Genomic DNA, 21,367 nt, shown 5'->3' on the forward strand with positions numbered 1-21,367 from the left:
AAGGTCTTCTCATTGAAGACCAGAAGGTCTTCTCATAGAAGACCAGAAGGTCTTCTCATTTAAGACCAGAAGGTCTTCTCATTTAAGACCAGAAGGTCTTCTCATAGAAGACCAGAAGGTCTTCTCATAGAAGACCAGAAGGTCTTCTCATAGAAGACCAGAAGGTCTTCTCATAGAAGACCAGAAGGTCTTCTCATAGAAGACCAGAAGGTCTTCTCATAGAAGACCAGAAGGTCTTCTCATAGAAGACCAGAAGGTCTTCTCATTGAAGACCAGAAGGTCTTCTCATTGAAGACCAGAAGGTCTTCTCATTGAAGACCAGAAGGTCTTCTCATTGAAGACCAGAAGGTCTTCTCACTGAAGACCAAAAGGTCTTGTCATTGACGATCCCAAAGAATTCTCTTGCAGACCGAAAGGACTTCTCCTAGAAAACTAATAGACCAGAAGGTATTCTCATAGATTGAGGGAAGATCTGCCGATAGAATATTAAACGGTCTTTCTATAGATGGACAGAAGATCTTTGCATAGAAGACCACAAAGTCTTTTCATAAAAAAACGATTTTTCTACAGAAGAAACCCAAAATGTCTTCCAAATTAAGACGAAAAGCTCTTCCAATAAGAATCGAATTCTAATTGAAGTTCTATTCGTAGAAGACTCATGCTCATGGAAGACCAATGAAGCATTCTCATGGGATGACTATTGGTCAATAGGCTATTATGAGTAGCCTATAGAAGTGTAATAATTTTGCCATTAAGAAAAACCAGAAAAGACATAAAGCCTAAAAATATGCAACATATTTTATAGGTATAGGATTTTGAATTTCAAAAAATAAAAATGTTTTCCAATATTGGTGGGAAGAGAAACGAGTAACTTTTAATTTTTTTCTCCTCTCCTTTCCAAGCCAATGAAATCTTATGTTATGCCTTCCGAAACATATGTTAGTCACTTATTTCTGGGGATCACATAAATTGAAAACAGCTCATTAGTCGAGACACAAACCACGTTCTTTAACCTAAACATATTTATTGCATCTCTCTCAATTAAAAAATTCCGTGTTTTTTTTATTAAAATGTTCAGTTTTTCATATATTTTTGTTTTGTTTCTTCTTTGTTCCATTACTTTGTTCATTTCTATTTTTTAAATTCTGTATTCTTTTTAATACAATTTATTTTGTTTTTGTTAAATGTTTGAAAATAGAATTTTGTAAAACAATATAGTACAATTTTAAAATAATAATGATACAATAATGGTAAGGTTGTGGTGTGTGTGAGTGAGTGTTGTTGGGGGGGTTCCTCAATGACTGAATAATTGCCGTTGGTAAGAGCAAAAGCAACAAAAACACAATGGGATAGGTAAATGAATGGTGGATGAGTGGCATTGCAAGGAAAGCGTTCTTTTTTTTTTCTCTGACAATAGAGTACAATGAGCAGGGGCTGGTGGTGGTGGGTGTCCGACAGATGATTTTAGTTTTTAGTTCGGTTGGTTGTGTTGCATTTTACTGCGACTTCTACTATTTCTCATGTTGTTGTAAATTCACAATAGTGTGTTTGTTGTTCTCTTTGTTACAATTATTATTGATTTTTGGAAAAATAAAAAAACGCATAAAGGCAGCAAAAGGTTTAAGAGAGGTAATGCAAAAAGAACATACTTATATTCGAAGCGGGGACGACAAATCTTGCTCACAATGTTATTCTTATTGTTGTTGATTTTGTTACATTTCTTTCTTTCTTAGGTGCAATAGTTCTGAAGTCTTTTTTTTCGTTTTGTTTTCATTTTTTTCTCACTGCAGATTTTTTTCTTACTAGCTGTCAGTCATCGTTCGCTTACTAATCAGCTGGCCTTTTTTCGCTGTTCTTGCGGGTGAAATCTTCAGCATTCTTCATGAATTTCTTTCGATCCCTCAGAAACTCTTCCGCCAAATCGGAACGCAATGGATGCTCTGGTTCCGGATCGTTTATGAGAGCTATCAGCGCCTGTATGACTTGATCTGTTCGTGTGGCAGGTTTCCAATTTTCCGTGCTTATGATGGGCAAACACACTTGCCCCTTCTCATCGATATTAGGATGATAGATTTTTGTTTTGAAATTAATCTTTGGTGGCTTAAATGGATATTCGGCCGGAAAGTTGATCTCAATGCGAAAAGCTCCCTTGTTGTAGGGTGGATTTTCGGGCACAATCAAGCCGGTCCATCGCAATAGATTGTCATCATCGGTGGCGATTTCACGAAACGATTTCAATTGGCATTGTTGTAAATCTGTTAGCTCCTTGCGTAAACGACGTGGCGCAGTCATCGTGGCCTTCTACTGTAGGACGAAAGTGATTTTGGCAATAATGTGTTCCGATAATATGAGTAACCAACTGGAAATATGTAAAAATATTAAAAATATCCAAGAAAATTCGAGAATTACGTACCTACCGACGCCGCCACACACTCACAGAAATGAAAATGATGAGAAATGAGCCAGACCACAAAGCTGCTATCGAATAATGACGCCGCGATAAAAAGAAAAGACGAACAAAGTCGAATGTGTGATAAAAATCGAAAGCAAAACAAAAACACCCCGATTTGAAATAAGAGTTGTACAGATCGGAAACTCGCTGTTGGACGGTAGGGTTTCAGAAGTGTATTTTCACCTCAGCTGGTTATTAGTGGAATAGGGCTATTTACGTCGACTTTAACATAATCGATTTATCGACTAGCTGATACGATACTAGCGGGTTTTTAGAAATACTTTTTATAGTCAATGGAAATGAAGCAGAGCGTCATACATGTTCTTAGAGAGAGAGAGATCAGAAGAAAAGATTTTTTTGTTCATGCCACGTGGTAGAGATAACATCCATCGAAGAAATTGATGAGGACAACTAGGGCCTGCTTCCGTATGTCATTAGATCACTCGAATTACCCTCGCTGGAATTCTGCCGTCGTTTCCCCTTATAATTTGACATCAATATGCCTAGCCATGATGTCAAGCTGCTTATGTAACCTCACCTTTAGTGGACACAAATATTCAACTTCCCCACTATAATAAAATTTTCTGCACGTCCGTATTACCCAAATACACCAGGTCCTTATCTAAAATCTATTAACAAATAACGTTGTAATAATAGATAATATTCAAAATTCACCCATTTGATATATATTACAATTACAAACATTTTCTTTGTTCCAGAACCTGCAAGGATCTACAAATTTTGCAATTTTGTTGTGAAGTTCTGGTACAGAGTTTTTTTGTTTCTTTACATTATTCATTTCTATTTTTAACACAAAATATTGTTAATGTGTTGAATTATTGTTCTGTTCCGGAACCTGCAAGAAGCTACAAGTTTTGTAATTTTCGGCTCCATAAGGTTACCATGGCAGAAGAATACAGGTAGATGCATCAAAGCTTGGGAACATTGATTTGTCAAAAATATTTAATTTTTTTTTCAAATATAAGTTGATTTTTTTATTTTTTCTTATACGGCGTCATTAGTAGGTTATTATAATTCGTATTTTTCAACTTTTTCTCAAACTTATTCTACCCTCTCAACATCGAAAATCGATACAGTCAGTCGACTTTGCGATTCTTACCGTCAACATCAAATGTCGATTGAGCGATTTTTCGAAAGTCGACTTATATATCCCTTCTCAACTCAGTCGTCAAATTTTCTTGAGAAAGGGGAGACGTGTGTTAAAAACAGTTTGCGCCTTATAAAATAAAACGGAACGTTTTTGGAGTTTTTTATTCATTTATTTTTTTAGTTCGAACAATTTCTAACCAAAAAAACAAAACTAATAAGACATTGCATTTTGATTTAATCTCTCAAATGAACGTGTAACGTGATTTGGAACATTTATATATACGAAAAAGAGAAACAAAAAGTGGGTAAAGACAGCAATCAAAGAGCCAACTAACGGAGATCCAAAAGAAAATATACCACACACACTTGAAAAAGTGAAACAAAAGAAAGACGCCAAAAAAAAAAAGGAACAATCTTTTTCTTCTTGAACTCCACGTGAAAGTGGGAGCGAGCGATTTATCTACGCCTCACGATATAGAAAAAGAAAACTGCCAAGTAGTCTACACAGATCCGATCATCTATATGTATGTGCATGCATACCGAAACACACACATTCGTCAGTGTATATGTAGTGCGCTCTAATTGTTGTACGGGTTGGTCTCTGTAAAATAATTAAAAAAAAAAACATTTCACTTTTGCTTCCCCCGAACGGCATTAAACAACAAAATTAAAGCAAATTCCAATTAGCCGACAGACTCTCATCAAGACGTGGTAAGCAGCCCACAGCCAGAGAAAGATAGCAATGAACGGTGATTGACATTTATTTATTTGCTTAATAACTGTAACCTAAAAGACTGAATTAATTGAATTAACTACTTTAGTGAGAAACGACAAAATTAAAAAAAAGTTTTATAATATTTAAGGAAAATTTATGCATATTTAATCCACGACGACATTTTTTGTTTAAATATTCATACACACACACATCTATATTCACTTGAGAGAAAACCGTGAGTAAATGATGAATAATTAGCACAGCTAAAGCAAAGGAAACAAGAATAAGAAGAAGCTAACGAAACAAGAAAAAAAAATACATAAGTTTATTTAACAAAAAAAAGTCATAACGCAAAGTGCAAAAAAGAAGAGGAAAGACACACAAACACACTCAAAGACAGCTGTGCTTGACCGTTCCAAAAAATTCATCAAAACACACCGACACACACTTAAAAATAACAACAAAAAATAAACTGACCACAAACAATTTGTGAAGTGAAACAGAAAAACAACAACAACAAGAAGAAGAAAAAGTGTGTGCAAAGTGCTATAAGAATCCAAATAAAGAAAAACGGAAAAACAAATTCCTGGCAATATTATTCATTAAATTATCGAAAGTAAAGGAAAATCACAAATAATAAATTAATCAAGTGAGAAAGATAGCAAAAGATATACTCAAGATATTCAAGTGAGAGAGAGAGCGCGTAATTGAGAGAACGCAATAAATCCACACTGACATCTGAATCAAAATATAATAAAAGGAAAATTTGTCTATATTTTTTTTGGTGAAAAGATTAAAAGTGTACAAGTGCAAGTGTCGGAAAACAAGCAAAGAATAAAAAAATCCAACTGGAATAACATCTCCCAAACCCCACGGAAATTGCTGCAGCCCAAAACGTCAACACACACTGCAAAGACCATCTCCTCTTTGCGGTGTGTTGTGTTGTAAATCTGTGGAGGCGTTTGCAGTTTAGCGCAGAGGTGTCTCAAACATAATAACGACCACGACGACAAAGACGACGACGACCACAAAACTAAACTTACGAATAAAACTACAATAAAAAATATTGTAACAGAAACAACACCAACAACGAATGAAAACATCCGTCATCACATTGTATTTGTCGTAAAGCCTTATAATTTTGATTTGATAAATTTGCGTCTTCTATTCTGCGTCTATTATTTCATCATATTCTTGTCTTCGCTTAAAACTTAGGTAAGTTATTGAGTTCGTAGAGTTGCCAATTGACTTTTTATTTCTGGGACAGTAGGAAAGTATTAAATTGAAAAGGATTCCATTTGTAAGAATCTGTTCGCACGTGTAAAATTTGCGAAAAAAAAAAGGTTTTGGGGGGTTTGGGAGAAAAACTGTAGTTTAGTAAAACAATCTCGGGTATCTTGGCTTAACTCTAGTTTAGTTAAAAATCTTCAATTTTTTCTAAATTTTATCAAGTGGTGGGTATTTTTACCCTGATCCCGAGAAACGGAACTACTCTAGTTTAGTAAAACATCTTCGATTTTTTCGAAATTTTTCCAGAGGTAGGTATTTTTACCCTGATTTGGGGGAAACATTATTTTTTCAATAAAAAAAAGGGTTTCGCGTAGCCGTCGTTGGACTACAAAAGCATCAAATTTAGAAATTTTTGGTTTGCGTTAGCCGGTGTTGAACATATTCAGTGGAGACTATTTTTTCTTGGGGGACAGACCAGTAACCCCAGATTTTCGACCCAAAAGTCCGGGTTCAAGACCCCGACTAGAACGGGATCCAATTACCCGTTTGAAAGCTTATGAAAATACCTATCCAACAAGTGTAATTCTAACGACTGCTACGCGAAATAAACCCTTTTTTTAATAATTTTAATGAACTGGTTAGAATCGGGTTATGCGGATGAAGAAACCCATATCTCTGGACCCGAAAAAGGTATTAGCACAAATTGTAGCATTTTGGAAAGGTAAGAGTGTCAGCCATAATTTGGCAGAAGTCAGAGAAAAATAAATACCTACGGAAAAAATCGAAAAGTTTTTACTAAATTAGAGTTGTTCCGGTATCTTTTGCAAGGGATAGGTATTTGTAGCCTGATTTCGATTTGTAAAATATTTGAAAATTTATGGACTTAACTCTGGTATAGTAAAAACTCTTCATTCTATTTTTAATTTTCCTGTGGTATGTACCGAAAACCGTTTAAAAAACCTACCCTACGCGAACTAAAGTTTACTAAAACTCCGCCACTTGTTGGATAGGGTTTTAAAGGTTTTTTTTTTTTCTTTCAAACCATGTGGAGTTGATCCGGGTCTAGCACGGGTTTTTGATACTGGTATTTCGGGTCATAAATCTGGTGTTCCGGGTCCGTCCCCCGTTTCCCGGAATCAGGGTAAAAATACCTATCTGTAAAAAATTTTGAAAAAAAAAAATCGAAGAGTTTTTACTAGAATAGAGTTGTTCCAATTCGAAAAAGGGCCCATTGTAGGGGTCCCCAAAATATATATCAAGTTATACTATTATCTGTCCTGAATCCAAAGATGTGGGTCTTTGAATCCAGACGATTATAGTTGTAAAAATATCTGCACTGCTGCTCTTTTTTTTGTTGTTTTTCCATTTTCAATCATCAGCCAACGTTTTTACCTCTAATGCCAGTTTCAGGAATCTGCTTTCAGTCTAATTGGACTGTGGCACTCTCGTCTTAATCAGGTAGAAAATCCTCACTCCAGGAACAGACGACTTACGCATATCCGTTTTGGTAATAATTACCAAAATTATTAGATAACTGCCATTTGAAAGCACGCTAATGTATGGCAAATATATATCGGTTCAAAATCGGATTAAACCAAACATTTCCTACAATGTTCCCAGTTTTTGTATTATTTACATTGTACTGAGACTGTTTTGTGGTAGATGACGTTTGGACAAGCAGAAAAGAGCCAGGGTCCTACGTTCATTGTTGTTGGAACTCCTTGTATTTTTTTGTATTTATAATAGCCAAATCACTTTAAAAGCCATACACATTGAAGTAATTCTTTTAAGTTCTCCATTTGTGTAACATCTTGAAGAACTTTTCTTATATTAAACATGCTCTTTTAGTAAAAGATTAAATATTAATAGCACACCCTGTCATTTTCCCCGATCCATCCATAAATTACACTTGACAGTTGTTTATTACTTCTTGTCCCTCAAATCCTATTTTTTGGTGTTGTCTTTGGCCCCCACTTTAACAGAACTCATGAAATTTCATTGCCAAACAAATATCTACAAGGTTTGCCCTTTTTCGCCCTATAATTAACGAAACAGGGAAACACTCATTCTTCCCTTGTGTCTTGTTTACAACAGACAGCACGTGTATTTGTGCATGTGTGTATGGGCATGTTGTTTTTGGTAAATAAACAAACAAACATACGCATGCATGCATGAATTTATGCGTGGAGCATTGAAGTCCATGCATAAAAACTTGACTCACACACATGCACACACGCTGTGATGTTGTTGTATAATGATGTTTGCACTGAGTAGGTCGTCGGAACGGGTGTGTTTCTTCTCAATTACTCTTTACTTTACTCTCCCTGTCAAGATCTGTTTTTGTTGAAATTCATATTTTTATGTTGTGTTTTTAGATCAGCTGTTTTTGTTTTTGTGAGTGCTCTTGAATGTTTGTAAACATGTTTTAGAGATTACATGAAGACAACAACAACAACTGCGATGATAATAATGATGAATACCAACGCTGCCAGTAGACGAAGTTGTTTTTGGTGTTGATGTCATTCAGAGTATAAATGTGCGTGTGTGTGTTTAGTTTCTTATTGGTAAATTTATAAAAGAAATTACGAAATTGAAATTATAGATAAACGAATGGGAGATGGAAGACGTGTTTGAGAAATGGAAAAAACATGAATTCTTTTGTTGGAATTTGAATTTGTTTTGTTTTCTTATAGGAAGATACATTGATACATAGGTGAATTTGATATTTTAATGCGAGAACTAGAAGTCTTTCAAAATTTTCTACAAGTAAAATAGTATCAGTAGGTTTTCCCGACAGATGTAAACCCCCAGCCTTGAGTTGTGATTATTCGAACTGTTGGCCGTTTATGGGGGAGGTTCCGAAGCAGTTAGCCAATGTTGACCAATTCGTATCTGACTTAAGTCTGATATAAATATTACAACGTACCATATATGGACTATATCGACTACTTCCTTTACTTTATATGAGATATGTATGTGAGGTAAAATATATAGCGGGCCGAGGTATTCAATTTTCATACTCTATCCAATACAAATATTTATATGTTCAAAATTTGAATGAAATCGAACATTTACATCCAATTTTATCCGAAATCATAAATTCCGCTAAATTACTAATTCATATCAGGTTTCTGCTTGAGATATAGCAAGCTGTGAAGAATCGTCAACGCAAGTTATGACAGATATAAATATTGGAAATTGTGACACTTTGTGGGTTAGGTGCCAGAAGGGGTTCGTAGATGTATATCATCTTCACAACAGATCTTGTGTTAGCAAATATTTTTTCATGTGGGAAAATTGAGGAGATGGATGAATTTGGATGCTTATTTCGCTTTCTTTGAGCGTTTTGTTTTTCCGGAAGAAATGGTGCGATCTCAACCATCTTTATAACAGATCTTGTGTTGCTAGAAATATTAAAATGTATAAGTCTGTATGGAATCGGATCGCGTTTTATGAGATTCATGAATATTCAAAATGTTGAGCCTTTGTGGGGGAGGTACCAGAAGGAGTGGACCGATATATTCCGCCTTTACACCAGACCTTGGGTTAATACAAATATTGTGATGTGTGAAATTTGAAGACAATCGGACATTTTATAAGAGATATTATTATTTAAAATTTCGACCATTTGTGGGGCAGGTACTCGATGGAGTAGATCGATATTGTCCATTTTCGCACCTGACATAGCACTGGTACAAATATTGGAATTCTTTTTGTGCAGTAAATTATTTTCTTCAAAATCTTGACATTTTGTGGGGGGAGGAACCAGAAGGAGTGGAGCGATATTGTCCGTCTCTGAACTCGATCTAAGTTTGACAATAATATTACGATGTACCAAGTTTAGAATAAATTGGATACTTAGACGGACGGACGGACATCGCTAGATCGACTCCAAATATCCTGAAACTGATTTAGTCCAAAGAGACCTAAGGTCCATTATTTCGATGAGGCGCGCTTTGGAAGTATCGAATTATATATCCCCTTTCTAGCCATATGGCTGAGGGTATAAAAATTGGACATTGGCTAAGGGTATGCAATTGGCATACAACTGATACTTTTTAGTTATATATTTTCTAATCATTTCGCTTGAGAGTCAACATTTTTGTCTTTCATATTATGGACTCTAAAGGTCACATACATACAATATTAAAATACCTTTGTGGAAATGGATTCAAATTAAGACACAGCTCCCCGTATATTACTTCCATCTGTTTCTATATTTAAACCTCTAAAGCCGTAGTGCGCGAACTCGAATCCCGATGTCTTTTACGAGACTTCTTTATAGACAATCCCAGGGAAGGTTTTCAAAACATTTCATTTTCATTTATTTATCTTACAGTGAAATAAAAAGAAGCCCCTAACTTATATAATAAAATTAAAATAAATTATCTTAAAAAATTTTATCTAAAATATTTTTTTACAACATTTTCTTGATCAATTTTTTGCACATCAGCACGTTTCTTATTTAACAAATGTGGCTGTTGTCACCTGCCGGTGAAGTAAAAAGTTTCATTTTTCTTTATCGATTTGAAAGAATTCTTGATTAGTTCAGCAACCTTGATATTCGCATGCAAATGCCGGAAATAAGACAGCTTGAGGCTGATAACTTTTTCGTCTTTCCCATATGTTTGCCTAGGTGTGTGTGCATGTTTCGTTCATACACATTTTTTAAACATGTATTTGGCATGTGTTTACCTAAATTATTTGCAAACCAAATTTCCATTATCAAAAGAGATAAGCTCACGACGGAGGTTGATAATATAAAATTCGCATATAGGTACTTAACACAATTCACATGGATAACATGGAGAAAAAGTAACTCTGGGCATGGAAATTAGATATGATTTTGAGGTTAAATTTTCTGTTGGCTAGTTCACACAAACGTCATAGTCGATGTCATTTGACGTCATTGAAAAGGTGAATATGTGTATGATTTTTTTTATATGTGAATTTTTTCGTTGATTGGTGACACTTTCCAAAACCGTGAAACCGAATTTTAAAAAAATAGTTTAGTTTAGTCCACTTCCTCTGGTACCTCCCCCACAAAATGCCAACATTATCAAAGGAAATGATGGAAGTATAATCCGATTTTGCTCCAACTTTGTACATCCTAATATTTGCATTAGTGCCAGGTCATGTGCGAAAATGGAAAATATCGGTCCACTCCATCCAGTACTTCTCTCCCACAAAGGGTCAACATTTTGAATAGTTGTAACTCTTATAAATTGCGATGTAAGTGTCCGATTGTCTTCAAATTACACACATATCAATATTTTTATTAACCCAAGAGCTGGTGTAAGGATGGAATATATCGATACACTCCTTCTGGTACCTCCACCACAAAGGGTCAAAATTTTGAATATTCATGAAGCTCATAAAACACGAAACTAACATCCGATTACATTCAGACTTGGCGCATCTCAATGCTTCCGTCAACACAAGACTGGTTATAAAATGCTAGAGGTCGGACTATAACTTCAGGTATCTCCTACACAAAAGGTAAAAGTTTTGAATAACCGAAACGATCATAAAATCCGAAATGAGCGTCTGGTACCTTTTGAATAAAAAAACCATCATAAATCCAAAATAAGCATCCGGTTCCCTTGTTAATAACCCAAGGTCTGGTGTGAAAATGGGATATATCGGTTAACTCCTTCTGGTAGCTCCCCCAACAAAGAGCCAACATTTTGAATATTTATGAAGCTCATAAAACACGAAATTAACATCCGATTACATTCAGACTTGGTGTATCTCAATGCTTCCGTCAACACAAGACTGGTTATAAAATGGTAGATGTCGGACTAATACTTCTGATACCTCCTACAAAAAGGGTCAAAGTTTTAAATAACCGAAACGATCATAAAATCCGAAATAAGCATCCGGTTCTCTTCAAATTAATCACATCACAATATTTTTATCAACCCATGGTCTGGTGTTAAGATGTGATATATCGGTCCAGTCCTTCTGGTGCCTCCCCCATAAAATTTTGGGTACCCATGAAGTTTATAAAACTTGAAATTAACATCCGATCTCGGTCAGACTTGGTACATCTCAATATTTCTATGAACACAAGATCTGATATAAATATGGTAGAAATCGAAACATTTCTTCTGGTACCACCCCCACATAGGGTTCAAGATTTTGAAAAAAAAAAAAAACGCTCAAAAAAGCGAAATAACCATCCAACACTCTTCAAATTTCAAACATTTTTGCTAACACAAGATCTGTTTGTAAAGGTGATATATAACTGCGAACCCCTTCTGGTACCTCACCCATCAAGGGTAACAATTTCCAATTCTTTACAACTTGCCATTAATATGAAATTTATGATTTCGCATAAAATTGGATATAAATGTTCGGTTTCCTTCACATTTTTCACATACCAATATTTGTAACTGTATTAGATGAAGTATGAAAATGGAATACTTCGGTCCGCTATATCTGTTACCATACGCATGTGTCCACATTTTCCAAAAATTTACACATATCTTATTTAAAGTATAGGTCCGCTATATCTGTTACCATACGCATGTGTCCACATTTTCCAAAAATTTACACATATCTTATTTAAAGTATAGGAAGTAGTCAATATAGTCCAAATTTGGCACTTTGTAATATTTATATCCGTCTTAGGTCAGATACGATACGTCGATATTGGCCAACTGCTTCCGAGGGTCAACAGTTCGAATAATAATAAAAATAATAGCAGTCGGCAAACCAACTGATACTATTTTACTTCTTTTGTTCACAAATACTGTTTAATGTTATGGTTTTTTACTTCTGGGAACCAAACATATCAAAATAAAATCAATTAGGTAGGATAATGTTCTAAATATTCGTTTCTTGAAGACATATTCTACAAAAAAGTATGTCAATTTAACGAACGATTCGCTAAATTTAAAATGTCATTTTTTATAAATCTCACATAAAATTATAATTTGGCAACCCTGATGTGCTCTCCTCTCAACTGTTCTCAGTCAACCATCCTTTGATCAAAGTAGGCTAGGCAATCTCATCTCGACCTAAATGTTGGTAATGCCGTTTGTTCTATTTTAAAACGGTACATTTTGACATGACTTTGAAAAAAGAACAAGAAGAAAAAAAGGAAAGCAAAAGCATCCGTGGAAGATTTGAACCGTGTAATTATTTTAGATTCTTGTGCCCGGCCGGCAATAAGTCGAAAGCTTATTAGAGAAAGATAAACGAAGGCGAAACAACACAACAAACCCCGAGACTTGCTGTTATTTTTCTTGCGCTTTAAACGGTTTTCTAATGGTGGTTGGTGATGCCTTAGTTAATTTTTTTGGTGTTAAATAAACGCTCAAAAGACATGCAAAAAGTTATTACAAACAAAAACGGACAAAAACGTTTCACATTTTTCAATAAACATTCATTATTTTTTTTTTCTTCTTCTTTTGCTGCAACAACAATTGAACTCATTGTGTGATTTGTTATTGTTTCTTTTGTTTTCTTGCAGTAAAACAGCGAACGAGGCATAAATAACCTGAATATAGCGCAACAGAACAGACGACCGACCGAGCAGAAAAAAAGCGTCAAATCAGCAGAAAATCGAAATCTCGACAACGACGGCGGACAAAAGTTATACGAAACGACGACAACAACAAACATTCTTGCGCTTGTTTGGGGCAGATTCATTCTATCGTCGGAATTCCTCCAACAAAACTGGTGGCGTAAAATTCCCTTCTATTTCATGGCGAGAAATGCCAAGTGAAGAACGTGACTTAATTCGGAACGCATAATACTCGTGCAACGTCATCATCATCTGCAGCAATTGCAGATTAATTGAAACAAAACAACGTCCTCGAAGCGGCGGGAACTCTGTCCTCCAACAAACATCAAGAAAAGAATTTCCAAAAATAAAAAATAAACGACAAATTACAACAAAGACGAAACCAACAAAATGAGCACCTCCCAGGGTTTAAATGCTGCAAGCGCATCATCATCTTCCTCCTCGTCATCGGCTGGTACGACGACGACGAACACAACAACTCCAACGCTTACAAATGGTGGCTGTGCCGCTGCCACAACAACAACAGCAACGACGACATCAGCGACCTCAATATCATCTTCATCAGCGGTGTCGTCTGGTGGCACCAACGGCAGCAGCAGCAACGGCAGCAACAATGAACGCAAACAACGTCTCTTTATTACACACGTCGACTCTTTGGGACCGTATTTGAAGATCAGCGGTCAACTTAATCCCGATGCCATGAATGTAGTGCGTATGCAGGTGAGAGTTCAAAGTTTTCCCTCTTTTTGCTGTTGATGTGCTTCTTAAAGCATTAACAGCACAGACTTTGTCTTACTAACAGTTATATTTTTTAGTTTCATTATTATTTTTTTTTTGTTTTTTGTTTTGTTTTGTTAATTATAACCAATTATGACATCATTTAGAGCTTTTAAAGACATCATCCATTCCAGAAAGTTGATGAATATGACTAAGTGTCAAGAACTGTTAATTGTTGAGCATGTTTCATATGAAAAATACTTAAGATGCGATTCTATTGTTTTTCTCCTATAACTCCTCAAATTTTGTTGGAAACAGTTGTTAAACTCATTGATTTGTAATCTATTTCTAGAGAAATTGATTAATTTTGTCCTTAATTGGGATTTTTGTAATCTAGACAAACATGTTAGGTTAGGTTAATCCTTTCCAGAGCATTCCTACATTCCAGAATTGTCATAGATTTAATTGTAAATGAATTTAGAGACTTCAGGCCGCCTGACTATCGGCAGATATATAGTCGATGAATATGTTACTAGGCTCATTAATTCCTACATTCCAGAATTGTCATAGATTTAATTGTAAATGAATTTAGAAACTACAGGCCGCCTGACTATTGGCATATATAATCGACGAAATCACGATAGAGCTGCACTATCTATATCTATAAAAGAAGAAAATGTTTGTATGTTTGTTTGTTTGTAATTTATGGACTTGAAAACCGCTGAATAGATTTTCGTGAAAATTTCCATATATACTGCAACATCGCCTGAAAGTAACATAGGCTATATACATTTTTGAATTTCCACTTGGTACTGGAGATATAGCATCAGAATCGGAGGTACCTCCCAAAAATTTAGATTTTATATGCACATATCTATTGATTGGTTGAAGATACATTCTCCAAATTTGGAATACGTAACGGAATTTGGAACAAAAATAAGTTTGCCAAATTATATTGTAATCGGTTCAGATTTGGATATAGCTCCCATATATATTTTCGACCGATTTCGTTCATTTGATGCCTCAAACACAATATGAATGTTCGATTCCAATGAAATTTGGAATGTGTGACGGGATTTAATCCGAAAATAAATTTGTCAAATTATATTGAAATCGGTTCTGATTTGGATATAGCTCCCATATATATTTTCGGCCGATTCCAAGCATTTGATGCACCAAACACGCTATGTATCCCCAATTTCAATGAAATTTGAAACGTGTGATAGATTTTATCTAAAAAATTGATTTCCCAAATTATATTGAAATCGGTTCAGATTTGGATATAGCTCCCATATACATTTTCGGCCGATTTCATGTATTTGGTGGACCAAACACGACATGTATTTCCAATTGTAATGAAATTTAAAATAAGTAACGGAATTGGGAGCCAAAATGAATTTGTCAAATTAAATTGAAATCGGTTCAGATTTGGATATAGCTCCCATATATATTTTCGACCGATTTCATGTATTTGATGCACCAAACACGCTATGTATCCCTAATTTCAATGAAATTTGGAATGTGTAGCGCAATTTAAAACAAATATACATTTGTCAAATTATATTAAAATCGGTTCAGATTTGGATATAGCTCTCATATATATTTTCGACCGATTTAATGTATTTTATGCACCATACACGATATGTATGTTCGATTCCAAAGAAATTTGGAATATGTAACGGGATTTTGATTAGAAAATAAATTAGTCAAATTATATTAAAATCGGTTCAGATTTCGATATAGCTCCCATATATATTTTCCGCCGATTTCACATATTTGATACACAAAACACGATACGTATTTCCGATTCCAACGAAATTCGGCATGAGTGGCTAAATTTGGTACAAAAATAAATTTGACAAATTATATTCAAATACGCTCAGTTTCAAATAGCTCCCATATATATACTTAGCCGATTTTACATATTTGATGCACCCAAAGCGAGAGAGACAAAATCTAGCACCAGCAAAAATTGCCAAATTATATTGAAATCAGTTGAGGTTTGGATATAGCTAACATATATATTTCGGCCGATTTCATACATATTATGCACCAAACACGATATATATGACCGATTCCAATGAAATTCAGAATGTGTGGTGGAATTTGGTTATAATAATAAATGTGATAAATTAATTGGAAATTAGTTAAGATTTGGATATAGCTCCTATATATATATTCTCGGCCGATTTCACATATTTGACGCACCAATTTCAATGAATTATAAAAGGTGTGGCGGAGTTTTGTGTAAAAGTATTTTTTTTTTAAATTATATTTAAATCGGATCAGATTGGGATATGATTTTAATAAGATCCATTGACCCACAACGCCTTAGGCTAACACTAAAAAACAACACAACAATTTATTTGAAATACGCTTATTACGGCGAAGTATGTTGCTATCTCGAATTCACTAATTGCGATAGAAAAACCACTCTACTTAAAAAAATTGCAGTTTCCTGCACGCTTGGTATTTGCTATGAAATAAATAAATCCAAAGGACAAACCCTTCGTGTATGCATGTCATGTTACTGCTTTTGTAATGATTTTGTTTATTAACGCATTAAATTAGTGCAATATATTTTTTTTTAATTTTTAAATTTGTTTTTCTTTATCCAACATATATTCGTAAATAAAATTTTGAATGCATATAAAATCAAAAGGGGTAGCGAAGCGCACCGGTAAATATAGAACTGAAGTTTTCCACTGGCATTGATATTCTTCAAGACCGATTTTTTTATTGAAAATGGAATGTATCGGCTCATGTTTTGGTACAACCGTCATATAACTTCTTATATACATGTATTTTGAAGGTTTTTGATATGGTGGACTTCCGCGCAAAAAATGATCAATATATGTCATGTATTTGGTATAGCCCAATACAAGGTTCAGCCACATTTTTTATTTAAAGTAGATGTCATTAAATTATTCCACATCTATGTGCGCTGTTCACGTCTACTCCTTGGTTTCGGCCTCAATTTCCAAACCAAATCTGCTGTTATTTGACATTTGGCATTCTTTCTGGGTAGATTAATTTTCAAAAAATATGCAATATATGTATCGCCCTCATCAGGGAATTAATACTTTTCTTGTCATGTTTTCTATTTATACCCCACACCACATAGTGGTAAGGGTGTTATGTCTTTGTTCATTTGTTTGTAAAATGGAGAAAGAAGCGAGAAAGAACTATAGTTGCTTTTGCGGATCTTCATACAATCACTTTCCGAGTCGATTTATGCATATCAGCCCGCCTCTCTGTCCGTCCTTTCGTCTGTACATGTATTCTGTGAACAAAATGCAGGTTGCATTTATTATCCGATTGAGATGAAATTTTGCAAACATTATTTGTTTGGCCCAAGTATGAACCCTATAGAAATTTGTGAGAATCGGTTCAAATTTAGATATAGCTCCCACATATATCTTCAACCGATTTCGGGTTAATTGTGCACCAAATGGCCAATATCAGTCCAAATGTCCTGAATTTTGGCACATCCAACCGAATTCAGTCTAGAAGCAAGTACATCAAATTTGGTGAAAATCGGTTTAGATATAGCTATAGCTCCCACATATAAGTTTCATCCGATTTGGTGTTTATGTCCCTCACTTTCGTAATATGCATTCGAAAACAATGATATTTGGTTCCATATATGAGATACAGCCCAGAAATACCTCTGCTAAATTTTATCAAGATTGGTTCAAATTTAGATATAGCTCCCATATATATCTTTATCCGATTTCGGGTTAATTGTGCATTAAATGGCCAATATCAGTCCAAATGTCCTTAATATTGGCACATCTAACCGAATTGAGCCTAGAAGCAAGTACATCAAATTTGGTGAAAATCGGTTTAGATCTAGCTATAGCTCCCATATATATGTTTCATTCGATTGTGTGTTTATGTCCCTCACATTCGTAATATGCATTCGAAAACAATGATATTTGTTACCAGATATCAGATACAGCCCAGAAATACCTCTGTCAAATTTTATCAAGGTCGGTTTAAATTTGGATATATCTCCCACATATATCTTCAACCGATTTCGGGTTAATTGTGCAATAAATGGCCAATATCAGTCCAAATGTCCTCAATTTTGGCACATCCAACCGAATTGAGCCTAGAAGCAAGTACATCAAATTTGGTGAAAATATAACGGTTCAGATGTAGCTATAGCTCCCACACATATGTTTAATCCGATTTGGTGTTTAAGTCCCTCACTTTCGTAATATGCATTCGAAAACAATAATATTTAGTACCAGATATCATATACAGCCCAGAAATATCCATGCCAAATTTTATCTAGATCGGTTCAAATTTGGATAATTTGGAAATGGAAATTTGGTACATCCGAGATATCTTATAGAGCTCCTTACTTCTTACCTTTGCCAAATTTTATCGAGATTTGGCTGTAGCTATCATTTACATCCTTAATGCGATATCATGTTTATTGTGCAAATAATGGCTTATGTCAGCCAAAGTGAATTTCGGGTCGTACGTTTCCATTTTGGTATAAAAGACAAAAGTATCTCCGTCAAATTTAGTGAAAATCGATGCAGGATTTGATATGCCTCCAATAATATATTGGTTCCCTCTGAAACCAAATTGTAACTGATCTAAAGCCAATGGTTGATAGGTGGTATGCTCTACTTCAAATAAATTATTTTGTAGTCGGCCCGCCCGACTTTTGACTTCCTTATTGGGTTTTATTATTATTTTTTTGCCAGTTGGTTTAGAAATACATCCCTGGCCCTCATATAACGGAACTACTAAATTTAAGTTATTTTCAATATAGCCATTTATTCCATAAATTCACTCATCACACGGTGTACGATATAAAAAAAGTTCGGTCCAACCGAACATAACTTCTTATAAACATGTTTTTTTTAACATTGTACTCATTCCCACTTTCATTGTCCTCTTTTTCATTGCAGGTTCAAAAAATCTTACCAAAATGCTATACCATCGAACCATCATGGCCGGTGCAACGTCAACAGGCTCTCCTTTTGCCTGGTGCCATGTGTCTTTATAAACGTATTAATGGCGCCGCACCGGCAGATTTTGAATTTGTACGTTCACGCATTACAAAAGTCATCAACACAGCCACCCCATCGGCGCAAACACCGCCAAAAGTGGAAATAGATATTATCGATTATGGCTGTACTGCAACGGTGGTCAGTTATGAGGTAAGTGGAGGAAGTTGGCGGTTTTCTTTTTTGTTTGTTCGTTTTGTTATTTTGACTATTGTCATCGTATTAGCGCGTTTTTTGTCATTTTGTTTATGATTTGTTTTGACATAGTTCGGCACACTAATGCCAATGAATGAATGAATGGGTGTGGTATTGGAATGCAAATGTTCGGCTACTATTTTCTGATGGTTAAAATGTGTCATATGTTAATTTTGCAAAATAACATTATGACCGCTTAGGAATTTCATTCCATTTTATAAAGAGGATATTAAGCTTTCCATTCTGTTTGTAAATAATTGAAACAAATATTTTCGGCCAAACAACGTATATATTCGTAAAATTCTAAAATTATTTAATTTTGACCCTTTGTGGGGGAGGTACCAAAAGGAGTGGATCGATATATTCCATCTTCACACCAGACCTTGGGTTATTAAAAATATTGTGATGTGTATAATTTGAAAAGAACCGGATGCTTATTTCGGATTTTATGATCATTTTTGTTATTCAAAACTTTGACCCCTTGTGGGGGAGGTACCAGAAGGAATTGTCCGATCTCTACTATCTTTATAACAGATCTTGTGTTGATGGAAATATTGAGGTGTGCTAAGTCTGAATGTAATCGATACTCAAAATGTTGACCCTTTGTGGGGGAGGTACCAGAAGAATTGGAGCGATATATCCCATCTTCACAAAAGACCTTGGGTTATTAAAAACATTTGGATGCTTGTAATTAGAAGAGAACCAGATGCTTATTTCGGATTTTATGATCGTTTTTGTTATTCAAAACTTTGACCCTTTGAGGGGAAGGTATCAGAAGGAATGGTCCGATCTCTACTATCTTTATAACAGATCTTGTATTAATGAATATTTAGATGTGCTAAGTCTCAATGGAAACGGATGTTATTTTCGTGTTTTATGAGCTTCATGAATATTCAAAATTTTGACCCATCTTCACATCAGACCTTGACTTAATAAAAATATTGTGATGTATGTAATAATTTGAAGACAATCGGAGGCTTTCATCCCGTTTTATAAGAGTTTTAATTATTCAAAATGTAGGGGAGGTACTTGGTGGAGTGGACCGATATGGTCCATTTTCGCACCTGACCTAGCACTGGGGCTAATTAGGATTTGCAGAGTTGGAAAAAAATGTTGACATATTGTGGGGCGGGTACCAGAAGGAGTGGACCGATATTGCCCATCTGTGAACTCGATCTAAGATTGACAATTATATTCAATTTCGGGTAATCACTTCGAGAGTTATTGTGCGCAGATGCCAGACAAACGGACAAGAATCGCTAGATTGACTCCAAATGTCCTGAAACGGTTTTGGTTTAAAGAGACCTACGATCTAAAACCGTTATTTTGATGAGGCACGTTTTAGCCGTATCAACTGATATATTCGAATTGGTGTTTTCTTTTTCTTTGACTTACATAAACAGGCTGTTAATTTTCGTTCTCATGATAACTTAAAAGGGAGGGTATATCAACTTCCGACCTAGCCAAACTTTACGTCGTCTTTGATTTCATATTTTTTTCGAAATAGGCACATATTTTGAGTTATGCATCATCGCTCAAGCATTAATTAATATTCGTATAGTGTGATGTGCATTAGCTCACTCAAACTAAAGCGTACGTTTGTGTGTCAGAATGTATAGCAAATATCACAATCGATTGTGCCGCCGCCGGCGCACATTGTCCAGCGGCCGTCAAATTACCATCACAACGTTAACCAGCCAGAAACAGCAAGGCAGCAGTCCCCGCCCCCTAAAGGCATCCAAGCTGGCTGGCAGTCAGACAGGCAAGGCAACCAAGCAAAGCTGTTTGATGGTGGCTGGTAATTGTGTCTGATTGATTGCATTGTGGCCCGTTTAATCTAGCTCTATAGGTAGCATGCATATGCATATGCTTTTGTTTTTGTATTTTTTGCTTGTGAAAACTATTACTTTTTATGGACTTTTAATTTCTCCATAATGCGTTTCTGCCTTTTGTTCAACATTTTTGGCAGATTTCAATGGGTTTCCGTGCACAATGTGTGTGGTGTTGTTGTGTGTCTGTCTGATGCTTTCGAAACCTTTCAAAAGTTGTCGTGTTTTGATATGTTTTTTATTTCGTTTGTAATTTTGTTTCAAAGTCTGTTGCAACAAGTCGGAAGAAACCAAAGCTGGCAGCAGAAGCAGCAGCACGCTTGATTAATGAAATGTGAAAATATACATATTTACATTTGATATTCTCTAATGCCATATTTCCCGCTGTCCATATTAGATAGAGTGCCATTGGAACATTATTTGAAAGCTGTTAGAAAAATGTGGGCCTAGGGCCGCAAGTTTGCCATGCCAAAATGATCGTAGTCTTTGAGTCCTATTACCAAGTAGTGTAGCAGCAATAATCTGTGTACTATTTCTACTGTCCATACCTTCTTGCTTCTA

The 21,367-nt window shown here is 35.2% G+C and overlaps 2 protein-coding genes across 5 annotated transcripts in view; one reads left to right on the top strand and one right to left on the bottom strand.

The window, feature by feature from the left end:
- Positions 1 to 1,120: 1,120 nt before the first annotated feature.
- Positions 1,121 to 2,571, bottom strand: LOC101895830 (ubiquitin-conjugating enzyme E2-18 kDa). Of its 2 annotated transcripts, none has more exons than XM_005181438.4 (2): positions 2,414 to 2,571; positions 1,121 to 2,359 (listed from the first exon to the last, which is right to left on the bottom strand). In XM_005181438.4, exon 2 carries the CDS (start codon positions 2,290 to 2,292, stop codon positions 1,828 to 1,830), a length of 465 nt encoding a protein of 154 aa, XP_005181495.1. In that variant the 5' UTR covers positions 2,293 to 2,359; positions 2,414 to 2,571; the 3' UTR covers positions 1,121 to 1,827. The 2 variants fall into 2 exon arrangements, with proteins under 2 accessions (XP_005181495.1, XP_005181496.1); XM_005181439.4 differs by having other exon boundaries at positions 2,418 to 2,568.
- A 1,046-nt stretch (positions 2,572 to 3,617) lies between these two features.
- LOC101896118 (maternal protein tudor) overlaps positions 3,618 to 21,367 on the top strand; it is a 46,078-nt gene continuing 28,328 nt past the window's right edge. Inside the window, exons 1-4 of one of the 3 annotated variants that reach the window (XM_059130883.1) lie at positions 3,618 to 3,863; positions 4,426 to 5,492; positions 12,985 to 13,758; positions 18,684 to 18,935. In XM_059130883.1, coding sequence (XP_058986866.1) covers positions 13,429 to 13,758; positions 18,684 to 18,935 — 582 coding nt within the window. In that variant the 5' untranslated portion in view covers positions 3,618 to 3,863; positions 4,426 to 5,492; positions 12,985 to 13,428. Of the gene's footprint in view, positions 5,493 to 12,663; positions 12,786 to 12,984; positions 13,759 to 18,683; positions 18,936 to 21,367 lie in introns of those variants that run through there. The other 2 variants (XM_005181440.4, XM_011293356.3) reach the window with 2 other exon arrangements.

Source organism: Musca domestica, unplaced genomic scaffold (assembly GCF_030504385.1).
Source record: "Musca domestica strain aabys unplaced genomic scaffold, Musca_domestica.polishedcontigs.V.1.1 8, whole genome shotgun sequence".
Lineage (NCBI taxonomy): Eukaryota > Metazoa > Arthropoda > Insecta > Diptera > Muscidae > Musca > Musca domestica.

Coding starts and splice junctions, on each gene's coding strand:
- LOC101895830 (XM_005181438.4), bottom strand. CDS start 2,292: ATGACTGCGCCACGTCGTTTACGCAAGGAGCTAACAGATTTACAACAA.